The following is a 25,172-nucleotide window of genomic DNA, read 5'->3' as shown; positions in this document are numbered from 1 at the left end:
AGGAAGATTTAAAATCAGTGGTACTCAGATAGATTCTAGCTTTAACTTGAAGTCATCTTAAAAAATCGCACAGTGTCAAGAAAGGAAAACTGTGAAATCAGGCCTTAGATAAAGAAACAAAACATTTACACAAGCCAGGGATAGTTCCCATTTGTATTTTCAATTCTTTCAATTCAGATCTAAAACAAAAATTTAAATATTTTTGCTATGCAATAAGTACCCTTTAAAGAATTAATCATTGATGTGACTGAAACATAAACTAGTTTAGCTATCATACATGCAATTTATTTGTAATCTAAAAACTCTTTTCAACAATCACTGTATATAAACATTAACTGAATTCAGTCATAGGATTTAGTGTTAACAATTTTACAGGATTAAGTCAGCCGAATGAGGGTGCAATCTTCTAACTGCATAAAATTCTGAGTAAAAAATCTTTATAGCTTTTACTTGTAAACTGGGAAATATGTAGTACATAAATCATTACATATATCTTAAACTTAAGTTTAATGGTCAGCCAATGAAAGGGGATCAGTAAGGTTATAGTAAGAGTCTGCCTACCTCAGTGGAAAGGCACTGTTTCCTGTGTCTACTAATGAGCACCAGAATATTGTTTCTCTTGCCTGAGCCTTTTCCATCATAGCCTTACAACTCATTCTTTTTCTTTATTTCCCCTCCAGTATTGGGCATTGAACCTAGGATTCTCTTATCATTGAACTACATTCTCAACCCCCTTTACTTTTTATTTTGAGACAGGGTCTCAATAAATTGCCTAGCCTTGCAATTCTCCTGCCTCAGCTTCCTGAGTTGCTGGGATTGCAAGCACGTGTGACTGCACCAGCAGAACTTATTCTTTACATATACCAATGTCCAACAAACCGGCTACATTCTACCCTTCTCTTAGTTTTATCAAGAGGCCCTGAAGCTTGGCATGGTGGCATATTCATGCAGCCCTAGCCCTTTGAAAACTGATGTAGGATGGTCTCTTGAGCCAGGAGTTCAAGACCAGCCTGAACAACATGGGGACATCCTGTTTAAAAAAAAAAAAGCCGGTATGTGGGGTGGGGTAGAAAGAAGGAAAGAAGAGTAAAGAAACACTTAACTTCATTAGTGTACAATATTCTTTGGATTTCCACTTACTAGCTCTTAAATGTGCATAGAAGTCTTACATCTTTGCTGTACTTAAAAAAAAATTTCAATTAAGCCTGGGATTTAAAACAGATTTTCTCACATATGGTATCTAACTTTTCAATGGTGTCCAAATACTTAAGTTGACCTATAAATGTCAATAATATAGCTAAATTAATGCTACTAGTAACAAACCACTACTTAGTAGAAAAAATTGGCTTAGTGCCATCCCAAGACTATGCTCCAGGCAGAAGTTATGTGCAGTGTCTACCAGGAGAGGTGGGGTCTTAGTGCAAGTGAGCTACTAATTTTTACAGTGTAACTGGAAGCAAGACTTCACAAGTACCAGTCACTAATAATGACAATGTCTGGGGACTGTAGAATGTTAAATGGAATGTCATTTCTAATAACATATTTTCTTTGGAATGCCCATCTTAGATTCTGAAAACTCATCTAGAGAGAAAAATCCCTCCAAAAACTCATCTGGAGAGAAAATACCTATCAGTATCAGCAATTTAGATTGAGTTTGAACATTAATTTAGAATGACATCGAAGGTCATCTTTTTTTTACTACAAAGTAATAAAAAAGTATCTTCATTTTTATCTTGTGTTCAAAAGCAAACTTAGAAACAGTATCTAAGCATCAAAAATGATTTTAACATATTTTTAAAAATATGTAAAATAACACAAAGTTTCTATTTTCTATATTTATAATTTAAAAACCAATAAAAGTAACATTTTTGTTGTGCATCTATTCCCTCAAATTAACATTTTTCATCCATTCAGACTCAGTGTTCAGACAGTGAAGATAGAGTACAAATATTTTATTTTACTGCTTGCTTTTAGAAATCAAGATTGTAAACTTCTTAAATAAGAGTTTCTATAAAGCAAGATCATACCACTAAATTAGATAGAATAGCTGACACTTGGTCTATTTGGCCAAGTGCCTGCTTTAACAATTGTTTAAAAACATGCACAATGCAAACTAATGACTGTTTAAGTCTTTGTACATGTCTTGACTTTGTTCCATTTACTCTATTTTCTCAGCTTATATTTCCAGGAAACAGGACGAAGTATTTCCTGGTAGTATAAGAAAAATTTTAAACATTTATTCAAAGGTATTTAAAGGTGCCTACTTATTTTGAAAACTCTTTGAACTAAGGAGTCATAACTAACTTGTCATTTTATTTAAAAATACTTGACTCTTTCATGAATGTTTCCAATTTAGCATTTAAAAAACTGAACAAGCAAACAGTAGTATGTTACACTAATCATACAGGGCAGTGATTTTCTTAAAATTCCATCCCTTCTAAGCAACCATCACAATATTTAACATACTACAATTTAACATACTACAATTCGCCTAAGTTTAAAAATATTGTGTAGTTTCACCATAAAAGAGGGATAATGGAATGAGAGGAAAGGAGAAAAGAAAAGTTCTAATGGTCAACTTTCCCAGGAATTTTGTTCCTGCTCTGGTTGTTGGCCACCAAGAGCTACAAACCTTTGAGCAAAATAAGGATCTGTAAAATACATTAAACAGTAGGATGAAATTCAGACATAAGACAGGAAAACATGGTGACACACATCATAATATCTGTCTGCTTTTCTAAGGCATTCCTAAGGCCTGACCAAAGAGATGAAAAATGCAGCTAACACAACAGTATCATTCTGGGTAATATTTTCAATGCTGATTAATGGTAAGTCAAATTCTATGCCACTTTTTATTAAGATGGTGACCATATTTAATAAGTATTACTATAAAAATGTGATAGAAATGGATAAAATATTCCTGAAAACAATCATTTTCTGTGTATATGAAGGGCAACACGAACATAGCGACATAGGAAAGAATGCTGACTTCATTTTTTTTCACAATTTATTTTTATTTTTGTGGTGCTGGGGTTTGAACCCAAGTCCCCAAGCACACAAGGCAAGCACTCTACCGCTGAACTACAGCACGATCCCTTTTACAATCATTTTTGTGGATAATTAAAAAACCAATTCTCTATGCTAACTCATTTTTATTCTTAACTCTAAGGCTTACTTAGTATTTTTAAGACTAGTAAGAAGAACCTCAAAAGCAATCTGTTTCAGTAAAATTTTGACTATACCATTATAATAAAATGAAACTGCAAGGGATAATCAGTAAATCTACAATAAAATTTAGAACTCCAAAATAATTATAAACTCTATTTTTTTAAGAGAGAGTGAGTGAGTGAGAGAGAGAGAGAGAGAGAGAATTTTTTAATATTTATTTTTTAGTTCTCAGCAGACACAACATCTTTATTTGTATGTGGTGCTGAGGATCGAACCCGGGCTGCATGCATGCCAGGCGAGCGCGCTACTGCTTGAGCCACATCCCCAGCCCTAAAAACCCTATTTTGAACTCTGTGTGTGGGGGGAATTGTGCTTTTAAGCCTACAGCTGGGATTTCCATTTACTTAAAAAAAAATCTTGTTTATATTTTATCAAACATAAGGCTTTTCTAAGTTACAAAAGCAAATAATTATCTTTTCATGTCTAAATATAATTCTAGGGGCTGGGGATGTGGCTCAAGCGGTAGCACGCTCGCCTGGCATGCGTGTGGCCAGGGTTCGATCCTCAGCACCACGTATAAACAAAGATGTTGTGTCCGCCGATAATTAAAAAAAAATAAATATTAAAATTCTCTCTCTCTTTAAAAAATAAATAAATAAATATAATTCTAAATAGATTCATCTGTTAAATCAATACAAGGAAGCACTTTTCTATTATACTAGCTTTAGTGCAATGTTTTTAAAGCTGTTAAACACAGTTAAGAATTCATTTTTTAAAATACAGCTGCCTCCAGATTTTTTGAAGTATCTGAACTAAATATTAGAAACATTCATTAGTACCATCATAGTTATGACCTAAATATTACCTTATGTCTGTTCAAAAATGTGAAAAACCCCATCTACTTTAGTTTTATTGACAATGTTAAACAAACATTGATCCCTCTCAAAAATTCTATAGCAATAAAAAAACAGCATATATAGGATACAGAAGACATGGAAAACTTATTTTGAAAGAAAATTTTAGCTGGGGGAATAGAAAAAAAAGAAAGAAAAGAAAAGAAAGGGAGAAAGAAGAAAATTTTAGACAATAAGTGTTTTAAACTTAGGGGAAAAAAGACCAGGTCAATTAAGGCAACAAAATAAAACAGAAAGAATGCTGGTAGTTGTGGGGGTGGGGGTGGGGATTGAGAAAAAATAATACTTTTACAGAATTAATAAAAGCCTTGAAAACAACAAGTAGAATATTAGAAACAAGTAAGTCACTGATGTGATTGATAGTAGACTTAAAAAAAAAATCACACGTAATACAGAAAGAAGATACCTAAAGATAAGTACAGGTAAGGTAGAACTAATGTGAATAACTGGTATTCCTAAAGTAATGAGATTTTAAAAACCCAAGAATGATTAAAAAAAAATTTGCTGAAACAGAAAGAATCTAAACTGCAGACTAAAAAAGCTCACTATGCTTCAGTGGAAAAATTCTGTAGAAAATTATCAAGAACAAAATATATTCTGTTGAAGTTAACTGATTTCAAAGATAAACCTGCTAAAACAGACAATTAGGCAGAAGCAGCAAGTCAAGTGCCAGGGGAAAAACATCTGACAGGCCTTATAGGTCTTTCCAGCAATATTCAAGGGAGAAAATATCTACAGATTTTTGAGTACAGGAGGAGAATGTGTGACACAATCATCAGACCTCATCAAATGGTCATTCTTATTGAAAGGCAACAGAATACATTTGTGACATTCTATTGTAGAAAGAATATTTATTGGCAGTATGTACCTATACTGTTCTAGGTGCTGAAATACAAGCCATGTAGACAGAAGATCACTATTCTAATGGATCTTACACTGTGGGAAAGAGAAACAAATACACAAAAATCAGCAAGAAAAGCATCAATCAGTCAAGTCCTAGGCAAAAAAACTAAAACAAGGGGTTGGGTTGGCTACCTTAAGTTGGCCTCTCTGTAGACATGACATTTAAACTGAGATCCAAATGACCAGGGACTTTCTGAGCAAGGATGAAAACCAGAATGGAAGGGACAGTTTAATCTTGGACTGTTTAAATAAAATAATATGAAAGCAGAGTATGAAAGGGAGAAACACGATGAGCTTGGAGAAATGGTAAGAACAGATCATGTGGGATTTTATGAGCAAGGCTGGAAGTCTGAGTAAGATTCTAAGTGGATATTGAAGCTTCATGAAAGTTTGAAGAACAGAGTTATGATCTGATTTATGCTTTATAAAGTTCACTACAATGACTCTAGTTTTTACTAGATGATGGGGAATGGAAGGTGTGGGAAAAGAAATGGGAAGACCAAGAAGGTAAGACAATACAGAGACCAATAAGGGAAGCAATATAGAGAAGGAGGTGAATTAAGAATGTGTTTTGAGCTGAATGCGGTGGTGCACATCTGTAATCCCAGTGGCTTGGGAGGCTGAGGCAGGAGGATTGCCAAGTTCAAAGCCAACTTCAGCAAAAGCAAGGCACTAAGCAACTCAGTGAGGCCCCGTCTCTAAATAAAAATACAAAATAGGGCTAGGGATGTGGCTCAGTGGTCAAGACTCCCTGAGTTCAATCCCAGGTACAAAAAAAAAGAACATGTTTTATTGGTAGTCTGAAGAACCTACTGACAGATTGATACTGTAGTGTAAATAAAAAATAAATCAAGGTTAATGTCCAGATTTTTGGCTTGGTGAACCATTTACAAAAATGAGTAAGAATGAAAGAATAGTTTGAGGAAGAAAATTTGTAGGTTCATATTGTTTTATTCTAATACTTACTGAAAAATCTGTTTAATGATGGTTTATCATATTGCTAGTTGATATAAAATAAATAAGTCAGAATGGCAAAGACATGACATAAAAAGACCAGTAGTGAGCACCGAATCTATTTCAAATATAAAACTAACTCTGAATAACTGTTTATTACATTTGTAAAGATCACAAATACTACAATTCTTAAAAGGAAGATAAACAGATGAATACATACTCATACCCTAATATAATAAGAAAGTTCTGAAACCAAAATCCCATCATAAACTACTAATGACTTAAAAGTGGGAGATGAATAGGCAGGAAAAGGATAAATAGGCAAACTTCTACACTTTATACCTAGGAGGCCAATAAGCTGTCAGATAATAAAACCCCACAAATGTAAGCATATTATTCAAAGTCTTATAAGCCTTCCACTTATAAAACTACAGATTATGTATCTTCCAAATTATCAGCAGCAAAAATAAAAGAAACCCCCAGGCATAATATTTAAAAAGCTTCAAAGAAAAAAACAGAAAACCACAACACAGCCAGGCACAGTGGTCCTTGCCTATATTCTCAGTTACCCAGGAGACTGAGGCAGGAGGACAGCCTGACCCCAGGAGTCTAAGCCACCTGGGCAACAGAGTAAGAGCCCATCTCTCCTCTCCTCTTCCCTGCTATTCTCTTCCAGTTACCCCTCCTTCTTTTCTTGTTATACTGAGGATTGAATTCAGGGTGCTCTACCACTGAGTTACATCTCCAGCCCTTTCACTGGACATTACATCCCCAGTCCTTTTTATCATTTCTTAAAAGTTTTATTTAAGTTTACTTTTTTGTAGTACTGGGTAAAAAACCCAGGGTGCTTTACCTCTGAGCTATACCCCAGCATTTAAAAAAAAAAAATTTTTTTTTTTATGCTACTGGGGATTGTATCCAGGAGCACGGTACCACTGAGCTTCATTCCCAGCTTTAAAATTTTTTTTTTATTATGAAGCAGGGTATGATAAGTTGTTCAAGGTTGGCCTCAAACTTGTGATCCTCCTGCTTTGGCCTACCATACAGCTGGGATTACAGGCTTGTATTACCACAAGAACCTACCTTCAAACAAACAAACAAACAACAACAACAACAACAAAAAAAAAAAAAAAAAAAAAAAAGAAAAGAAAAAGAAAAAAGAAAGAAAGAAAAAGAAAAAAAAGAAGAAAAAGAAAAACCCAAATCATCTAAATTAATCTCACAAATATTATTTCTTTCTCTTCTTGATAAAAATATTCAATGTTCTCCTGGGGGAAAAATAGGAAAAGAAAAAGGAAATGGCTGAAAAATAAAAGTAATGAAGATTACAGCATGTAATAAAAAGTTCAAACCTATAGATAAAAGAACTTGTAGTAATGGAACTATCTAGCCATTTAAAAAAGAATAGACCTAGAACTCTCATTCTTTATTACAAAATAATTTCTAATGAAGCAAACATTTAAATTTTGGAAGGAAACAACTAGAGAAATTTGTGAAAATTTTTATAATTATCAACTAGAAAAAGTCTGATTACAGGGAAGAAGAGAACAGAGAAAGCAAGACTAATAAATTTATCTAAGAGAAATAGACAAGTATTATAAATGGAATGAAAAGACAGAGAAGACAAATTAGGAAAACTTAAAATGAAGAGTCTCTATTTTCAAAGTGCAAACAGCATCCAAAATGCAATAATAAAAGATGAATAACCTGAAATAAAGACAGGCAATCAGCAGAATATAAAAATGGCCAAATACTAAGATTACATCATTAACATTTACTAAACTTCTGGGGGGGAAGAGTTTAAATATTATTCAATCTTCATATATGAGGGATCTCTAACATAAAATCAGCAGTTTTTACAAAACAAGGAAGTGAGAAATTCAAGCCTTTCAAAGGGTTTTACCTTATAATCCCAGCATTTTATCTTTATATGTTAAGTAATAACATCATACATATGATGTATTTTTCTGTTTTTATTGAATTGTCTTTCCTCTGTTAGTTCCAATATATGGTTTATTGAGAGGTCAAACTCAAAGGATTTTTAAAGCATACTCATTAATTCATTAAATAAATTATAATCAAAAGTAAGCCATACACTCAAGTCAAATAAGTAAAACTGCTCTAATAAACCCAGTGCACTCACTGAAGGCAGAAGAGATCTTTGTTTCCTATGAGAGCCCAGACCAGAATCTGGACTATCATCACCCTTGAACATAACTTGAATTTCTGCTGGAGTGACTCTTCCAGGAGAGGCAATTGCTTGTACTGTTCTCATATTCCCTTCTATTTGTGTTAGTGACATTTTAGAGATCATTCTATACTTATTAAATGAAACTCTGTAACAGGATTCTAAAATAGATTTATAACAACTTTTATCTGTCAGGTAAAAGGATGTGTCATATTTGAAAGCTTAATTTTAAAGCGTTCCAGCATATGCTACCTCAGTAATACAATCTTTCTAATGAATCATACACATAATCATCTAAAGTTGAAGTACAAAACTGCTCAAGTTAAGAAACTGGAATAATTATGGTCATATAGGTCTCAGTTCATAAGCTGCAATCAAACAGATCACTAAGATATACACCTACCTGGTCAAAAACTACTATTTCCCATATTAAAAACCTTTTAAAAAATCAAAAGCATAAAATTAAGGTTTTATTTTTTTTCCAAAGTAAATTATTTGGTGTGTTTTAAAAGAGTCTTTTGATATATAAATATGTTAATAAAATAAGCATTAAACTAAGATCAAAATTATCAAACCTAAATCAACCAGCCAGGGAATAGCTGATGAAATAGCATTTTCTGGAATATTATCTGAATATCCCTAAAATATCATGGAAGACTTTTATAATCAAATTTTCATAGTAGCTAAAACTAAGCTAAAATAGTCACTATAATTGTGAAAAAAATTACTTTTATAAAATTGTCAGTAAGTGCATATTTCAATTTTTTAATATATACATTTTAAATTTTACTTAGCAACAGAACTGTCCCATCGAAACTTTAATGACCTCCAATAGAATTTAATAAAACCATACTGAATACATTATACTGTCCTGCCAGAACACATAAAGACTTCTTTGGAGAAGAAGGAAAACATGGAGGACATATAGACTATGCTTTTTATGAAATGCACAAGGAAACAGTTTTTTTAAAAAAGTCTTAAGAGTTTTAATACATACCAGGCTCCAACTTGATGATTTTTACTGCAGCTAACTCTCCGGTATGTACATTTCTGGCCTAAAAATGAAATAAAAACACACACACACACACAAATTTTAAGTTCGTTAATTACATAAGTATTACTTGCATTATGCTAATTACTTATCAATGATGTGTTAACAAAATTTAAAACAAAACCTTTATTTCTAATAAAATGAGTGTACTCATTTTCCCATCAAAGAAAAATGTAGAAAAGGCACGAAAGTATTTAAAAAATTACCTGTAGCTCCACCACTCAAAAACAGCTACTGTTTTATTAATAAAACTATGGGTATAATTCCTACAAGTCTTTTCTTCACACTTGGGTTAATTTTTCTCAATAATAATTTTTAAAAGCTATAGTTAGAAGAAGTAAGTTCTGGTGTTCCATAGTATAATTCATGGAATATAGATAAAAATCTACAAGAAAGGATTCTGAATGTTTTTACCACAAAGAGATAATGTTTGAGTAGATAGATATGCTTATCCTGATTTGAACCATTACACAATGCATACATGTATCAAATCATTACATGTACCTCATGAATATTTATGTTAAAAAATTTCCATGTACCAAACAAAAACCAACCTATTATAATTTTGTTTATATTATAAGCATAGTTACCAGTCATTAAGAGAAAAATTTAAAAATCAAATCATCTGTATCTAATTACCCAGATAAAAACAGTTAAAACTTTTAGTGTACATGCTCCCCACTCCCCACCATATAAGCATGTACATGAGTGTATGTGTGTATGGAAAATAACCTTTCCAGTAGTCTTCTACAAAATGACTAGCAATGCTGCCTAATTTCTCACTGGCAGAATACATAATTTATTTAACCAAGTCACTATTGTTGGACATCTAGAATTTTAATATTATTTTATCATTATAAATACAGGGATAAACATTTTAATTTTGTATATATTTGCAGCCTTATTTCCTTCAAACAAATGCTTTTCTTAGAAAAGCATTTGCCATTTCACAAAGTATCATGGACAGACCTACTGTAATTAGTGATGTAATGACTAGCCCTAAAAATATTTTAGCACATATCAGCTTATCAACCTAGACGTCTATATAATTGTTAGGTCAAAATGTATGAGGACTTAAAATAGAAATTATTGCCATATTGCTCTAAAAAGCTGTGCATTTATACTTTCATCAACCTTGGATGTTAAACACATATCTGCCATGATCTATTGTAGGTAAAAAACTTTTTATGTTTTTAAAATTATGTACTTTCTCTACGCTACATGTAATTTTGAAGGACTATAAAATAGTCCATATACTCATCCCCCCCTTTATTTCATTAAGGCTACCTTTTCATTATTTAAGCCTATTTCTTTCAGATGGATTCTAAGACGTAGAATTTCTATTTATCTATTTATTAACCCAGGGGTGGCTTTACTATTGAACTACATCCCCAACCTTTTTTATTTTTTATTTTGAGACAGGGCCTTGCTAAGTTGCTTAGGATCTCGCTGAATTGCTGAGGTTGACTTTGACTTGAGATTCTCCTGCTTCAGCCTCCTAAGTCTCTGTGATTACAGGAGAGTACCAACATACCCAGCTAAGATATGGAATTTTAGATCAAAACTGTTAAGCTGTCAACATGTATTATCAAAATAGTCTAAAAGCACTGTGCCATTATATTCTTACCATAATTATGGGTACTTATCTTCATTGTGCTCAGTGATACACCATAGGTGAAAATAAAATTTACAACTTTTTTTTACTATTAGAATTGAATGTAACTTTCATACTTGACATAAAAAATAAGGAATGCAATAAAAATAGGAAAGTATTACTTATGGGATTAAATAAGTCACAATCACTAGAGGAAAAAAGAGAAAAAGAGAAAGGAACAGAAGAGTGACAAAGAAAATAGGGAAGACAGCATTGGAAGACACTTTTAGAATGATATTCAAAGGGTAAAAAAAAGAACAGAATGGCGGAGAGGAATACATGAAGGAAAAGACACAAACAGAAAGGAATAAGAACAAAATCTACAGTAGAAATCTCAACTATTTTGTGAAGAGTAATTCAGGTTTCCCTTATCTTTTGTGGTAAACAGAGTAAAATAGGGTAAGAAGGTCTCAGTACCATTCCCACCATCTTCTCTTCCTTGCTTTTAAATAAAAAGATTGTCTGTTAGCCTCAGGTCATTCCTTATTCTTAAAATCTTTCAATATTTTAATTTCCTTTGGGTTATAGAAAGACATGTACATATAAAAAAATTCACATGCCATGGAGACTCTACAATATAAAATAGAGCCAAAAATTATAGATTAATCAGTGACCTCCTAGTAATCTTGTTCAGAGGATTATAAAATGTGTTAGAAGGCAAATTCCAAAAAAATGACAGCAATTATAGTTGTAATGCTTTATGGTTTGCAGGATTCTTCATATACATTATTTAATTTACTTAAACACAAAGACTCAGTTCAGTAAAATCAAATGACCTATTTAATGTCATTAAGCCATCAGGGATAAGAATCAGATTTAGAATGCAAGAAATGAACTCTGATAACAAGATTTCAGTACTCCTTTTCAAACATAAGAATTTTGTTTTACTTTTAAATATGCAACAGATACCTGAGAAAAATATTAACTATATAACATCTAATAGATCTCAGTGGTGACTTTTGTTCAAAATACATAACAGTGTAATAATCATTTTTTTATATTAAATTAACAGTTCCTCTGATGATTTTCATTGTAACAGAATGTGAACTACTGCACATTTACAGTCTTTTTTTTTTTGGTACAGGAATTGAATCCAGGGGCACTTAACCACTGAACTACACATTCAGCTATTTTTTATCTTTTATTTTGAGACAGGGTTTCACTAAGTTGCTTAGGGCCTTGCTAAATTCCTGAAGCTGGCTTTGAACTTGTGATTCTCTTGCTTCAGCCTCTTGAGTTGCTGGGATTATAGGTGTGCACCATCATGCCAGGTGCACATTTACAGTCTTAAAAAAATAATCTTAAGAGGTAAATTTGATTAAAAAAAAAAAACACTCCAACATGCTTAACATTCACCTTAAAGAACTGGGATAACAATCAGATAACATGACTCAATTAATTGTTCTTTTTATGAACCTATATTCTAATCTAGTAAACACAGCCACCTGTATGCTGAAGCCATACACATACATGGCTTTCCCTCTTTCTCTATCTTCCTAAGTGATTATGTAAAAGTTTACACTGGAATCCCATGGAGTACAGAAAAACATCTGTGGATGTAAAGAACTTTACATATTAGAAAGAATCAAGGGCAAGAGCCTAGATTGCACAACAAAGTAACATAAGAACTCTCACCAAGAGTGATAGTCAAACCATTCAAGGTTCTAAATTTCAGGTCTGAACTCATTATGATAGTGATTGATGCTAATACATTTCCAACAACAAAATATCTTCAGGCGATAATTTATTCCAGTTTTCCTAGTAAAACAAGCACTAGGACAATGCATTCTGCCACTCACTGGAAAACCAAAACAAAATGTAAGTGCATACTTCTCAATTTCAGATTATCAAACAAGCGTCAACAATGTGAAAAGATCTGTTTCTCTGAAAGCTTGGGAAAACTAATTCTAGTTTTAGTCAGATTAATCAGAAGCAAATGACTCTATCTCTAGCTTGAAAACACTGTCTTCTCTGTCATACACTCTCCTTCCTCTCCATAACTCCTCTCTCCCTTTAGCTTACACTTGTTCATCATGACTCAGTTTAGTTATCACTTTCTCCAGGAAGCTTTGCCTGGTATCTCAATTCTGGATTAAATATGTGTCTGCTTAGCTCTGGCATAATCCTTTGAAAGACTATGTTATTTGGTAAATGCTCTAAAAGGTTGTTAAATAGACAATTATGACTAGAAGAAGGATATTATTCTCTTTACTTAAAAAATAAGAATAAAATATTAAAATCCTCTATAACTGGGAAATGTGATATACTATTTTAAATAGTCTTCTTTTCAGATGTGTTGATTCATTAATTTTTTACTATAAATTAAAGCATTTTAGAGAAAAAATTACATAATTATTATACAATAAGATTTGTTATAAAAAATTAAAATAACAAAATAAATCAATAAATATGACAGATCCTCCTCCTAATCTCTAAGGTTAACTACTTACGGCTAACAGTTAAGAGTATTTCCTTCCAAACTATTAATTAGGTTGACTCTTAAAAGCATATATGTCTAAAAGACAAAATGCTGATAGCTTATATCAGTTTAAACCAAAGCTAAACATAGTCTTGCCATATGACCCAGGAATCCCCACCCCTAGCCAGTGCTCAACTGAGTGCAAAACCTATGTCCACACAAAAACTTGCAGACACGTTTGTAGCAGTCATTATTTATAATTGCGAAAAGCTGGAAGCAGTCATGATTTCCTTAAACAGATGAATGACTAAACAAATTGATCTGTATGGTGAAATATTATTCAGTGATAAAAAATAAGCCATTCAGCCATGAAAAGATATGGAGGAAAATTAAATCTACAATGCAAAGTGAAAGAAGCCAGTCCAGCTACATGACATTCTGAAAAAGGTAAAACTAGATAGGCAGCTTAAAAAAAAAAAAAAAAAAAAAAGGTAATAGCTGCCAAGGGCTTAATAGGGGGAAACATGAATAGGTGAAACAGAGAGGATTCTGTATAAAACTGTAAAGATGAATATATGTCATGCATTTGTCATAATAGCAATTTTGGTTCGATAACTGTAACTGATGTACCATACTAATGCAAGATGTTAATAAAAGGGGAAACTGCAAGTTAGTAGGGGGTGGATAAACATAACTATGTATTATCTGCTGATTCTATAAATCTACAACTACATTAAAAATTAAGTCTATTCATTTTTTAAAAAATATATAAAAATTATTTATAAAAATATGTATATTTTCTGGGCTGGGAATGTTGGTCAGTGGCAGAGTGCTTGCCTAGTATGTGTGAGGCACTGGGTTCGATCCTTAGCATCACATAAAAATAAATAAAATAAAGGCATTCACAACTACCAAAAAAAAAAAAAAACCAACTCTACACACACACTTAAAAATTATATATTTTCAGACACATTTATGAGTCTGTTTTAAAAATTAGAATCAATACAAATATATTATTTCAACTTAATAGAACCAAAATGAAGACACAAGGACACCTTGAAATTTCTTTCGGAGGGACTGAGAAAAAAATATATCATTGGAAGATTTGAAAAACAATCACAGAACCACATAAAATAAAGATAGTATTTTAAAATTTAGCCACACTATGCAGAAGACAAAATATATGTAGTTTTAAAAGTAAAAAATAAAGAATAAAAACTATGACTCCAGTGATAAGAATAAATATTTAAACATCAGTCTCCACTTTGAAGACATATTTTTGTACTCTCCAAATGAAGAACTGATGGGCAAGTGTTTGTAATCTGTAATTTTCCAGCTGGATTTTTAAAACAGAAAGCAGTACCAGGCTCTTTTATAATGAAAGGCAAAGAGGTTTTCAGAAAAACAGATCTTCTAAACAGAGACTTTACAGATTCAATTCAAGAGATCTTCCAGAAATTTAGCTATACAATTTCACAATATAATCCAAAGCAGTTTTGGATTTTTGAATGCCAATTTTTGAAATCCAACACCTCTCTCCAAGAAGTTAGATGCTATATTCTCAAGTCTTTTTTAACTTTTACAAGAATCTGAAGATTGTACATCATTTACAAAAGGAACTAACTCACTGAAGTACCACAGCACCTCTAAAAAGAATCTATATTTAATTCCCATTAATTTTAGTAAGTTATTGGTATGCAGTGATAGTCAAACTTAAGTATAATAAACACCCAGAAATTCAATAAAACATATCAGTACAGTTACATATCTCAGTTAACTCTGATTAAATGTTTCCAATTAAATTCACCAACATACTTTCTGTTCATGTATTAATTCATTGTTTTTTTTTTAGTTTTTTTTTTTTTTAGGTGGACACAATATCTTTATTTTATTTTTACGTGGTGCTGAGAATCGAATCCAGTGCCTCACACATGCTAGGTGAGTGCGCTACCACTTGAGCCACATCACCAGCCCTTAATTCATGGTTTTAATTAAGTTTACTACAAGTATTTTAACTCAAACTCTCATGTCTTCTATATTTAATTAACAATAAAAAGATGCCTATAGATTTCCATTTGTACCAAGAAAACATTTAAAGATCCTGATTTTCTTAGTTACGTCATTTCCATTTCAACAACATCACACAGTTGCCACATTTTGTAACTGGTGAACTTTCCCACCTGCTGTGAAAATTTTAATGAAACTAAAAATTATTAAAGAAAGAACCTAAACATTTAAATACAAGTTTTCAACACAGAATTGGAAGATATGACTCCATGAATTATGTATCAAAGTAGCCGTGAAGTTGGAAGAGAATTTTTTAAAACTGGGATCAGAAAAAAAAAAGAAAAGAAACTGGCAAGTAAGGACAGTCATCAAAAATCTGTGGCAACCATGATGGTCACCAGGAAGATAAATTAAAAAAAAAACTCTTGTATTTCTTTTACTGTTTCTCACATTAGGCCCACATTCTATTTCCAGTTAACTTTCTTCCTGCATGCTTTTGGGGTTACAAAAGTTTTCATGAAGCCAGCTGGAAGCTTCAGTTTTAAATTAAAGCCCCCTTCCTCCAAAAATATTCTTTAACATAACAACAGTAAATCCAGAAGTCTCAATATTTAACAAATTATCTCTCTAGTGGTCAGTCACTGCTCCTCAGGGTCAGAATTATGCTTCTCAGATTTAATAACAAAACAATACAAAAGTGTCAATATAGCAGACAGAAGGTATAAAAAATTCAAAGTAACTGGTTTAGTACAAAAGAAAAATAGTCAATTTTTTCATAGGCTACAACATCTCTATACCTGATTCTGTCTGTCACCCTCCACCCCACTCCTAGTACTGGGGTTTAAATCCAGGCCCTCATACATGCTAAGCAAGTGCTCTACCACTGAGATACATTTTCAGTCCTTTTACAATTTTTTTCATTCATTCGTTTTTTAGTTCATTCATTCATTCATTGGTACTGGGTATTGAAACCAGGGGTGCTCTATCACCGAGCTACATCCTCATCCCTTTTTATTTTGATATAAGGGCTTGTTTAATTGCCCAGGCTAGCCTTGAACTTGGAATCTTCCTGCTTTAGCCTCCTCAGTTACTGGGATTATAGGTGGATGACATCAAGCCTGGGTATACCCGATTCTTTATGGAACACTATTTTTAACTGGTATATCCACCAATAAATACCTACTAAATGCCAGGCACTGTTGATGATACTGGGGATGTAATAAAACAAAATCAGTTCCTGTTTTCAAGGAGGTTTTATCAGTTGGGAGAGAGAAGTGAACAGTAAAGACAGTGTAGTGTGAGGAATGCTCTCAGACATGATTCAACTGGGTTCTGAGTCCAGTTAAAGTAGTTCAGAGAAAATGTTTCCAGGAAAAAGTAAATCTAAATGAAACCTAATAAAAGACATTCTTGGCAGGAGTGGGGGACAGGGTAAAGGATTATGCATGACAGAATTCCAAGCAAAGGTATAATGACAGGAGAAATCATTGGAGTTCAAAGAAGTAAAATGGTCTTGCATTAAGGAAACACAAGACTCTGACAAGGAAATAGTGAAAGAGAAGATTCCTTTGACATGTACCTACTATCTTCCTGTAGCTATCCTGTAACTAATGTCTTGGATACCCTTCCTTGTTCTTACAAGACTTTCCTCTCTAACCCTTCTCTTGCTCCATTTCTGATAACTTAAACACTTAGATCCACTCTCTGATTTCTCCTTCCTGGGTCTATCAGAAACTTGCTTTCAAATACTATACTTGCTGATCATCACCTCATCCCTTTCAACTCACATATTCTAGTCTTCCCATTCAACCAGGTTCCTTAATTTTTGTGGATCAAGTTATTGCCAAGCTGATTTCCACACAGTTATACAAGCCTGGACAGGTGTTCTCTCTCCATGGAAGTAGGCCATACAGCAGGGTTCCTCCCACTACCAAGCACACAAATTCAGAGCCTGAAGCCAAAATATGTTCCACATGATTTGTATCTCAGATCACACTAAGGCCTTCTGCCCAGTCTGTTCAGATACTTACTTGTTTCTGAAAAGACTTTTCCCAACCCTGTCCTGATTTTGTTAAAGTGATTTTTATTAAAAGAGGGTTCCTTGCAGACAATTACTTAAATTGAGCTAATTATCTGGAAGTCCTAAAAGACAAAAGGAAATGAAGAACTGGGCTTGCATTTTAGAGGGAAAGAAGTTAACTTTCAATCACTACTAGTGGTTGCAACGTTTTAAAGAATAATTTGTTCACATACAAAAACATAATAAAAAGATATTGCACCAGGATCAAGTGGGGTTCATTCCAGGTATACAAGTTGGTTCAACCTATGGAAATCAACAAACATAATTCATCACATCAACAGCCTTAAAGACAAGACTCATATGATCATCTCAGTAGATGTGGAAAAAGCATTTGAAAAATGCAGAACCCTTCATGTTCAAAACACTTGAAAGGGATAGTAGGAATATATCTCAACATTGTAAAAGCTATATATGCTAAACCCAAGGCCAACATCATCCTAAATGGAGAAAAATTAAAAGCATTCCCTCTAAAAACTGGAGCAACACGAGGATACCCTCTTTCACCACTTTTACTCAACATTGTCCTTGAAACTCTAGCCAGAACAATTAGAAGAAATTAAAGGAATACAGATAGGAAAGGAAAAACTCAAACTATCCCTATTTGCAGATGACATGATTCTATATTTAGAAGATTCAAAAAATTCCACCAAAAATCTTCTAGAACTAATAAATGAATTCAGCAAAGTAGCAAGATATAAAATTAACACCTATAAATCAAATGTATTCCTATATATCAGTGATGAATCCACTAAAAGAGAAATTAGGCAAACCACCCTATTCACAATAGCCTAAAAAAAAAGGTAATAAAACATTTGGGAATCAATCCAACAAAAGAGGTGAACGACTACAATGAAAACTACACAACACTAAAGAAAGTAATTGAAGAAGACCTTAGAAGATGGAAAGATCTCCCATGCTCTTGGATAGGGAGAATTAACATTGTCAAAATGGTCATACTATCAAAAGCACCATACAGATTTTAATGCAATTCCTATTAAAATCCCAATGTCATTCTTCATAAAACTAAAAAAATCAATCAGGAAATTCATTTGGAAAAATAAGAGACCCAGAACAGCTGAAGCAATCCTTAGCAAGAAAAGTGTAGCAGGAGGCATCACAATACCAGACCCTTAACTTACACTACAGAGTCACAGTAACAAAAACAGCATGATATTGGCACCAAAACAGACTGGTAGACCAATGGTACAGGATAGAAGACACAGAGACAAACCCAATAAATACAGTTATCTCATACTACACAAAGACGCCAAAACAAACTTTGGAAAAAAGATGGCCTCTTCAACAAATCGTGCTGGGAAAACTGGAAATCCGTATGTAGCAAAATGAAATTAAACCCCTATCTCTCACCCTGCACAAAACTCAACCCAAAGTAGATCAAGGACTTATGCATTAGACCAGAGATCCTGCACCTACTAGAAGAAAAAGTAGGCCCAAATCTCCATCATGTTGGCTTAAGAACTAACTTCCTTAACAAGACTCCTAAAGTGCAAGAAGTAAGATCAATAAATGCAATGAATTCAAACGTAAAGCTTCTTCTCAGCAAAGGAAACAATCAATAACATGAAGAGAGACCTGCAGAATGGGAGAAAATCTTTACTGCATGCACCTCAGATAGAGTATTAATCTCCAGGATATATAAAGAAGTAAAAAACTTAATAACAAAAAAAATAAATAACCCAATCAATAAATGGGCTAAGGAACTGAACAGACACTTCACAAAAGAAGAAATACAATTGATCAACAAATATACAAAAAAATGCTCAACATCTCTAGCAATTAGAGAAATGAAAATCAAAACTACACTGAGATTCTATCTCACTCCAGTCAGAATGGCAATTATCAAGAACACAAGCAAAAATAAATGCTGGCAAGGATATGGGGGGAAAAAGGTACACTCATACATTGCTGATTGGACTGCAAATTGGTGCAACCATTATGGAAAGAAGTATGGAGAGTCCTCGAAAACTTGGAATAAGACCACCATTTAATCCAGTTATCCCACTCCTCAGTATACATCCAAAGGACTTAAAATCAGCATACTGCAGTGATGCAGCCACACCAATGTTTATAGCAGCTCAATTCACAATAGCTAGGTGCCCTTCAACAGATGAATAAATAAAGAAAATATGCTTATATATACACAATGGAATATTACTCAGCCTCAAAGAAGAATGAAATTATGGCATTTTCTAGTAAATGGATGGAGCTGGAGAACATCATGCTAAGCGAAATAAGCCAATCCCAAAGAAGCAAAGGCCAGATGTTCTCTCTCATATTCGGATGCTAATTCACAAGGGGGTGGGCTAAGGAAGAGTAAAGGTACTGTGGATCAGACAGAGGGTAGTGAAAGGAGGGAAGGGGGTATGGGGGAGGAAGGAAAGGGGAATGAATCGGATATTATTACCCTATGTGAATATATAATTACATGACCAGTGTACTACATCATGTACAACCAGAAGAATGAGAAGTTTTACTGCATTTATGTATGATGTGTCAAAATGCCGTCTACTCTTATGTATAATTAATTAGAATAAAAAGAAAAATTTGTCAAAATTCACTAAAACTTTAAAACAATTTAAAAAACTTAATTCTAGAAATTTACTTGAACAATTAATGATGGTAAGAAAAGATTTTGCTCAAAGATACTGATCACAGTATTTTTTTCTAATAGGGAAATATATAATAATAGATTAAAACTATACAACCATATAATAAAATACACAATTATTAAATATGTACATTTACTCTTGGGAAAAGTTGTAATACATTGCTTAAAAAGCACATTGACCCAATCTATACCTATATAATTCATATCTATACTACATTTAATGTTTAGATCCTTAATATGAAATTTCCAAAAGTCTAGAGACAATGTTTACCTTTTGATAAAGGAGGTTTAAGTAATTTTTCATTTGTTACCATTTCATAGTTTTCAAAAATGAACATGTATTACTTAGAATGCATTTTAAAAATAAAAAGATAGGAAAAAGAAGGTTGTTGACATGGAGGCAAGGAAGGGAGAGGCAAACATAAGATGAATCCCAACTACAAACTAATGCTAAAAGAATAATAGAAAATTATTTCTGGAATAACATCTGGTAAGGAACATAGGCACCTCTACCCACATAATCATCATTAAGAGTTAAAAAGCTTAAAATGCAAAAGTTGTTAATAATTCCTCAAAAGTCACATTTCTAAAAGATAATATTAAGTTATGCTCACACTGAATTTTAAGATTCTGATAAGAGAAGGGATGTAGGGGCTAGGGATGTGGCTCAGCAGTACAGCACTTACCTAGCATGTGCGAGGCGCTGGGTTCAATCCTCAGCACCACATAAAAATAAATAGATAAAATAAAGGTACTGTGTCAATCTACAACTAAAAAAAAAAGAGAGAGGGATGTAGGGGATAAAGACACAGGGCACCTAAAAGTAGGGGTGCATTTGTGAAAGAGGAAACATACTGGCTCACACAACAAAGTTGGAATTCACAATCCTGCTCAGGCAGTACTGTTTTCCTTAAACTAGGGGCAACAAAATAACTAATGCTACAGAATACAGGTTATTCTGTTTGCCAGCAATAATTAGCATTTTGCTTATCTTAATTTATAACAGCATCACAGAATCTAGCCTATAGCACTTAAGTCTAAGTAACAAAACCATATACACCAATTTTTAACAAAATGAAGATAAGAGAACCCACCAAGAAAAGGAACAGTTTCCATTTTTAATTATTTATACTGTACAGCAGCTATCAAGCAAAGTCATCTCAACAGTAAAAACAAATCAAAATCACGCCAGGGCTTGGATTAGAAAACTAAGAGAAATGACCAGGAAATAACCAGGGAAAAGTACCTCTGAAAATTGGTGCTGAAATCCAGTTTCAATGCATATTCAAATCAGTCCACAGAATCCCTCAGTTCTCAGCGCAAGCCTCAGCTGACCATCATGTATATGAGCTTCTAATGTACAAGGCACTGTGTTAAGGGTTGTGTATTTAATTGTTAAGTAGTGAATTTAAACATGCAGTCCCAAGGCAGCTTGGGATAATAGAAAAAGCAGAAATTATCAAGTAGAAGATAGATCCAGAGCAGTAGTACACTTCTTCTTGGATAAAGATGACAGCACATCTGTTCACTTACCTCAGAATATTATTGTGAGAAAGAAATAATATACTGATTATGAGAGGGTTATGCAAACATTAGTCACTCTTAGTCATTTTAATCTGATCTTATTTTTACAAAATGTTGGAAGGTGGGGGCCAGTATGACTCATGGGCCTAAACACCTACCAGGATAGAGCTGGCTATCAGATGGGGTTCCCACATCATCTTAAAATCTCTGTGGGAAAATAAGATATTTTATAGAAAAAGAGCCAGGATAGGCCTAAATTCATCTTGCCCTTTTCACAGATTTATCTACTCTCTCTAAATTAAGTAGTACTTCACATAATTAAAAGCAGTAACCTTTTAATAATACTCTAACATGTACAAATTCTTAAAATGATCCAGTACTGCCAAGTGACAGTGTCTGCTCCAATTTATCTGATCTTGGACTAAGTTCTCAAATTGACAATGAAGCCCTGAAAATACAAGCATCACTTGTTAACAAATTTCACATTTCTCTTCCTGTGCTCTTGATCTAAAGACCACAATTTAAAGTTTAGAAGTGAGACTTTGTAAATTTTGAAAGCAAACTGGAAAAAAAAAAAAATCAGTGAATTTGCATTCTGTCCTATTCATTTTTATCACTGAAAGCGATGATTAAAGTGAGAATGTTGAGCCTATGCAAAGGAGATGGCACCATTTTAGGTCTAGCTTCGCCAAGTTCAAAGTACTTTACAAGTCCTTTATAATTTTCACAACATTTCTTACAGAAGCAGAAAGGAGTTGTAAAATAATCAGTTCCCAGCTGTTATCCAAGGCTTCACATTCACCATCAGAACCATGTATTTTTTTCCTCTCTCTTTTTGAGATGAGGTCATGCCATATTTCATGGTCTCAAACTCTGGGTTTATTCCATTATCCTGCCTCAGCTCAGCCTTCCGAGGAGCTATGACTACAGGTATGCATTACCATGCCGGATACATTCTCTTTCTAGAAAGTCACAAAATAACCCTACTTTTGAACTATAAGAAAAATAAATACTAAATAAGATCTTAACTGAATGACTTATAAAACAGTATCATAAGAAATGTACCAGAGCTATGAAAACATATGGCAGATAGATATGACTTTTTTTTTGTGTGTGTGTGGTGCTGGGATGGAACCCAAGGCTTTGTGCATGCAAGGCAAGAACTCTACCAACTGAGCTATATCCGCAGCCCAAGATACAACTTCTAAGGGACAGAAAAGGTCTCTCTGAAAATACAAAGCTAAACAGAACCGTGAGCAGAAGATGAAAGAGGAAGAGTGCTCTACAAAAAGCATCATTTCATCTTAATAAAACATTTTATTTTATAGCAACCTTATACAATCTCTATTTAAATAACTTTCATTAAGACATCCATTTGCTTAATAAAAACATAATTTTAGATTTTTAAAGCATGATCTTTCATCTTTTTGCTTCTATTAACTTATTTTTCTAAGTTATTCACTGGAAATTGGTGCTGAAATCTAAAGTTTCTATGCATATTTCATATCCCAATATGAAAACCAATAGTCTCTCATAATGTCAGATGACTAGGACACAGAAAGGAGACATAGTTCAACTGTGATACTATCAAAAAACAAGAAAGTAGGTGATGTTTTGGTATCAGCTATCAGAGATTAACAAGTATCACATACATCCATTCTCTATCAATTTCTGATATGGGGCCATTAAGAATCTTGATAGATTTAAATCTTAATGGGACTTAAAAAATTTTTTTGTAGTTGTAAATGGACAGCATGTCTTTATTTTATTTGTTTATTTTTGTATGTGGTGAGGAGGATTGAACCTAGGCAAGTGCTCTGCCACTGAGCCACAACCCCAGCCCCCCCACTAACGGGACTTAAAGATTGCAGAATGCTGTCGGACAGAAACAATAGAAAGTTACATATCCTTTGCTTACCAAATCATACTTTTTGTGACACAGAACTTGGTAAACTACATTCAACTGCTGAATTTAATTTGAAAAATCACAATGAGATGTGGGGGTGCATCAAAGAGATGAAGTAACAGCAATGTCTATATCTTAGTTCTCTGCCTGCCCCAAAGCTTCCGATTTAGCTGAGGCTCAGGTTCAGGAGATTCAATAAAATAGATATTTAAGACTTCCTCTGATCACTGAGGTATCCCCTTGGCTAATTCCCTCAGCTCTTTCAAGTCTTTCTTTGCTCAGATCTAACCTTCTTAATGCGGCTTATCTTGACCAGCCTTATTCATTTTCCAACTTGCCTCTCCCATTCCGGATCTTCCTTAAACACTTAAACACGTTCAGCTTTTCTTCTTTAATCATGTTTTCATCTCTCTCTAACATATTACAACAATTATCTATTAAGTTCTTTTTCCCCACTAGAAAGCCCAGTTTATGTCAATAATTTTGTCCATTTTGTTTACTTGATGAATTTCCCAGGATAATGTCTGGTCACTTAAGAGCCCCTCTATAAAAATTGGTTGGATGTTGAATATTCCTTTGCACCCTGTCATCCCAGTTCTTCAATACTGCTCTCCACTCATCAAAGTGCCTCATTTGACCATGCTCACAGGGGAATAACTGAGGCTGGGAATCAATGCAGAAGGCTCTATTTCAGAGAGGGAGGGAGGTTTTTACATTGATTCCCTACTGTAGTCCCTCCCTAACAATCTCATCTGCAAGTTTCATCTCCTACCTTTTCTAAACATTTAATTCCTTCAGATTCTTTTTCTTTCTTTCTTTGCAGAAGTCCTTCTCTAAACTCAGCATTTCTCTTAATTATCTGGAATAAATGAATGCTATAATCATTCAACGAAAGGGAAAAAAAACAGAAATGGGAAGAAATATCTACATACCTCTTTTTCCTGGTACAGCTAAGCTGCTTCAAGGAGCAGTCTGTATTCCCTCTACTTCCTTGCTTACAAGTCACACCTCAACTCTTACTGAACCCTTTAGACTCCTTCCTCACATGACCACCCTGTTGCTCACTTCTTCAAGACATAATTTATTAAGCACATAGTATGTGCTAGTGCTATGCTAGGCCAACTGATTCAGTAGTAAACAAGATCACTGTGTGCATGTAGTTTGAATCTAGCAGGATGACTGACAAGCAAAAATGATCACTGATGAATAAGTATCATGATAAAAATGTAGAAGAGTGGGCTGGGGTTGTAGCTCAGTGGTAGAGCACTTGCCTAACATGTGTGAGGCCCTGGGTTCGATCCTCAGCATCACACAAAAATAAATAAATAAAATAAAGGTATTGTGTCCAACTACAACTAAAAAATAAATATTTTTTAAAAATGTATAAGAGTTTTGAACAACTAATAATAAAAAATAAATTAATTAAAAAATGTATAAGAGTTATGAAAACATACACTAGATAGATATGACTTTCTCAAAGGGACAGGAAAGACCTCCTTGAAAATGCAATGTTTGAATAGAAACCTGAAGAGAAGGAGGAAAAAGAGTGTTCTGGGAAAAGAAAATAGTATCTGCAAAAATCTGAAGAACAGAGAGTAGAGAGCACATCAGAACTGGAAGAAGTTCAGTTTGACTAGAGTGTTGGGAGAGCAGGGCCTTAAAAGGTATGTCAGTAAGACTTTAATCTGTAAATGAAGTCATTCTGGGAATGACACAAAACCTCAGATTTATATTTCTGGAAGATTATGCTCCTCAATGAAGTCAGAGCAGATAGG

The 25,172-nt window shown here is 33.5% G+C and overlaps 1 protein-coding gene across 1 annotated transcript in view; it reads right to left on the bottom strand.

Moving 5' to 3' along the window:
• Positions 1–25,172, bottom strand: part of MAP4K5 (mitogen-activated protein kinase kinase kinase kinase 5) — a 111,951-nt gene that overhangs the window by 80,767 nt on the left and 6,012 nt on the right. The window contains exon 2 of the mRNA XM_081289989.1: positions 9,125–9,182. Within this exon, the coding sequence (XP_081146115.1) occupies positions 9,125–9,182 (58 nt within the window). The remainder of the gene's footprint in view (positions 1–9,124; positions 9,183–25,172) is intronic.

Source organism: Spermophilus citellus (assembly GCF_964194105.1).
Source record: "Spermophilus citellus genome assembly, chromosome: 4".
In the NCBI taxonomy this organism is placed as follows: domain Eukaryota; kingdom Metazoa; phylum Chordata; class Mammalia; order Rodentia; family Sciuridae; genus Spermophilus; species Spermophilus citellus.
Note: the sequence above shows the minus strand (reverse complement) of the source record. Positions and strands in the feature narration are given on the sequence as shown.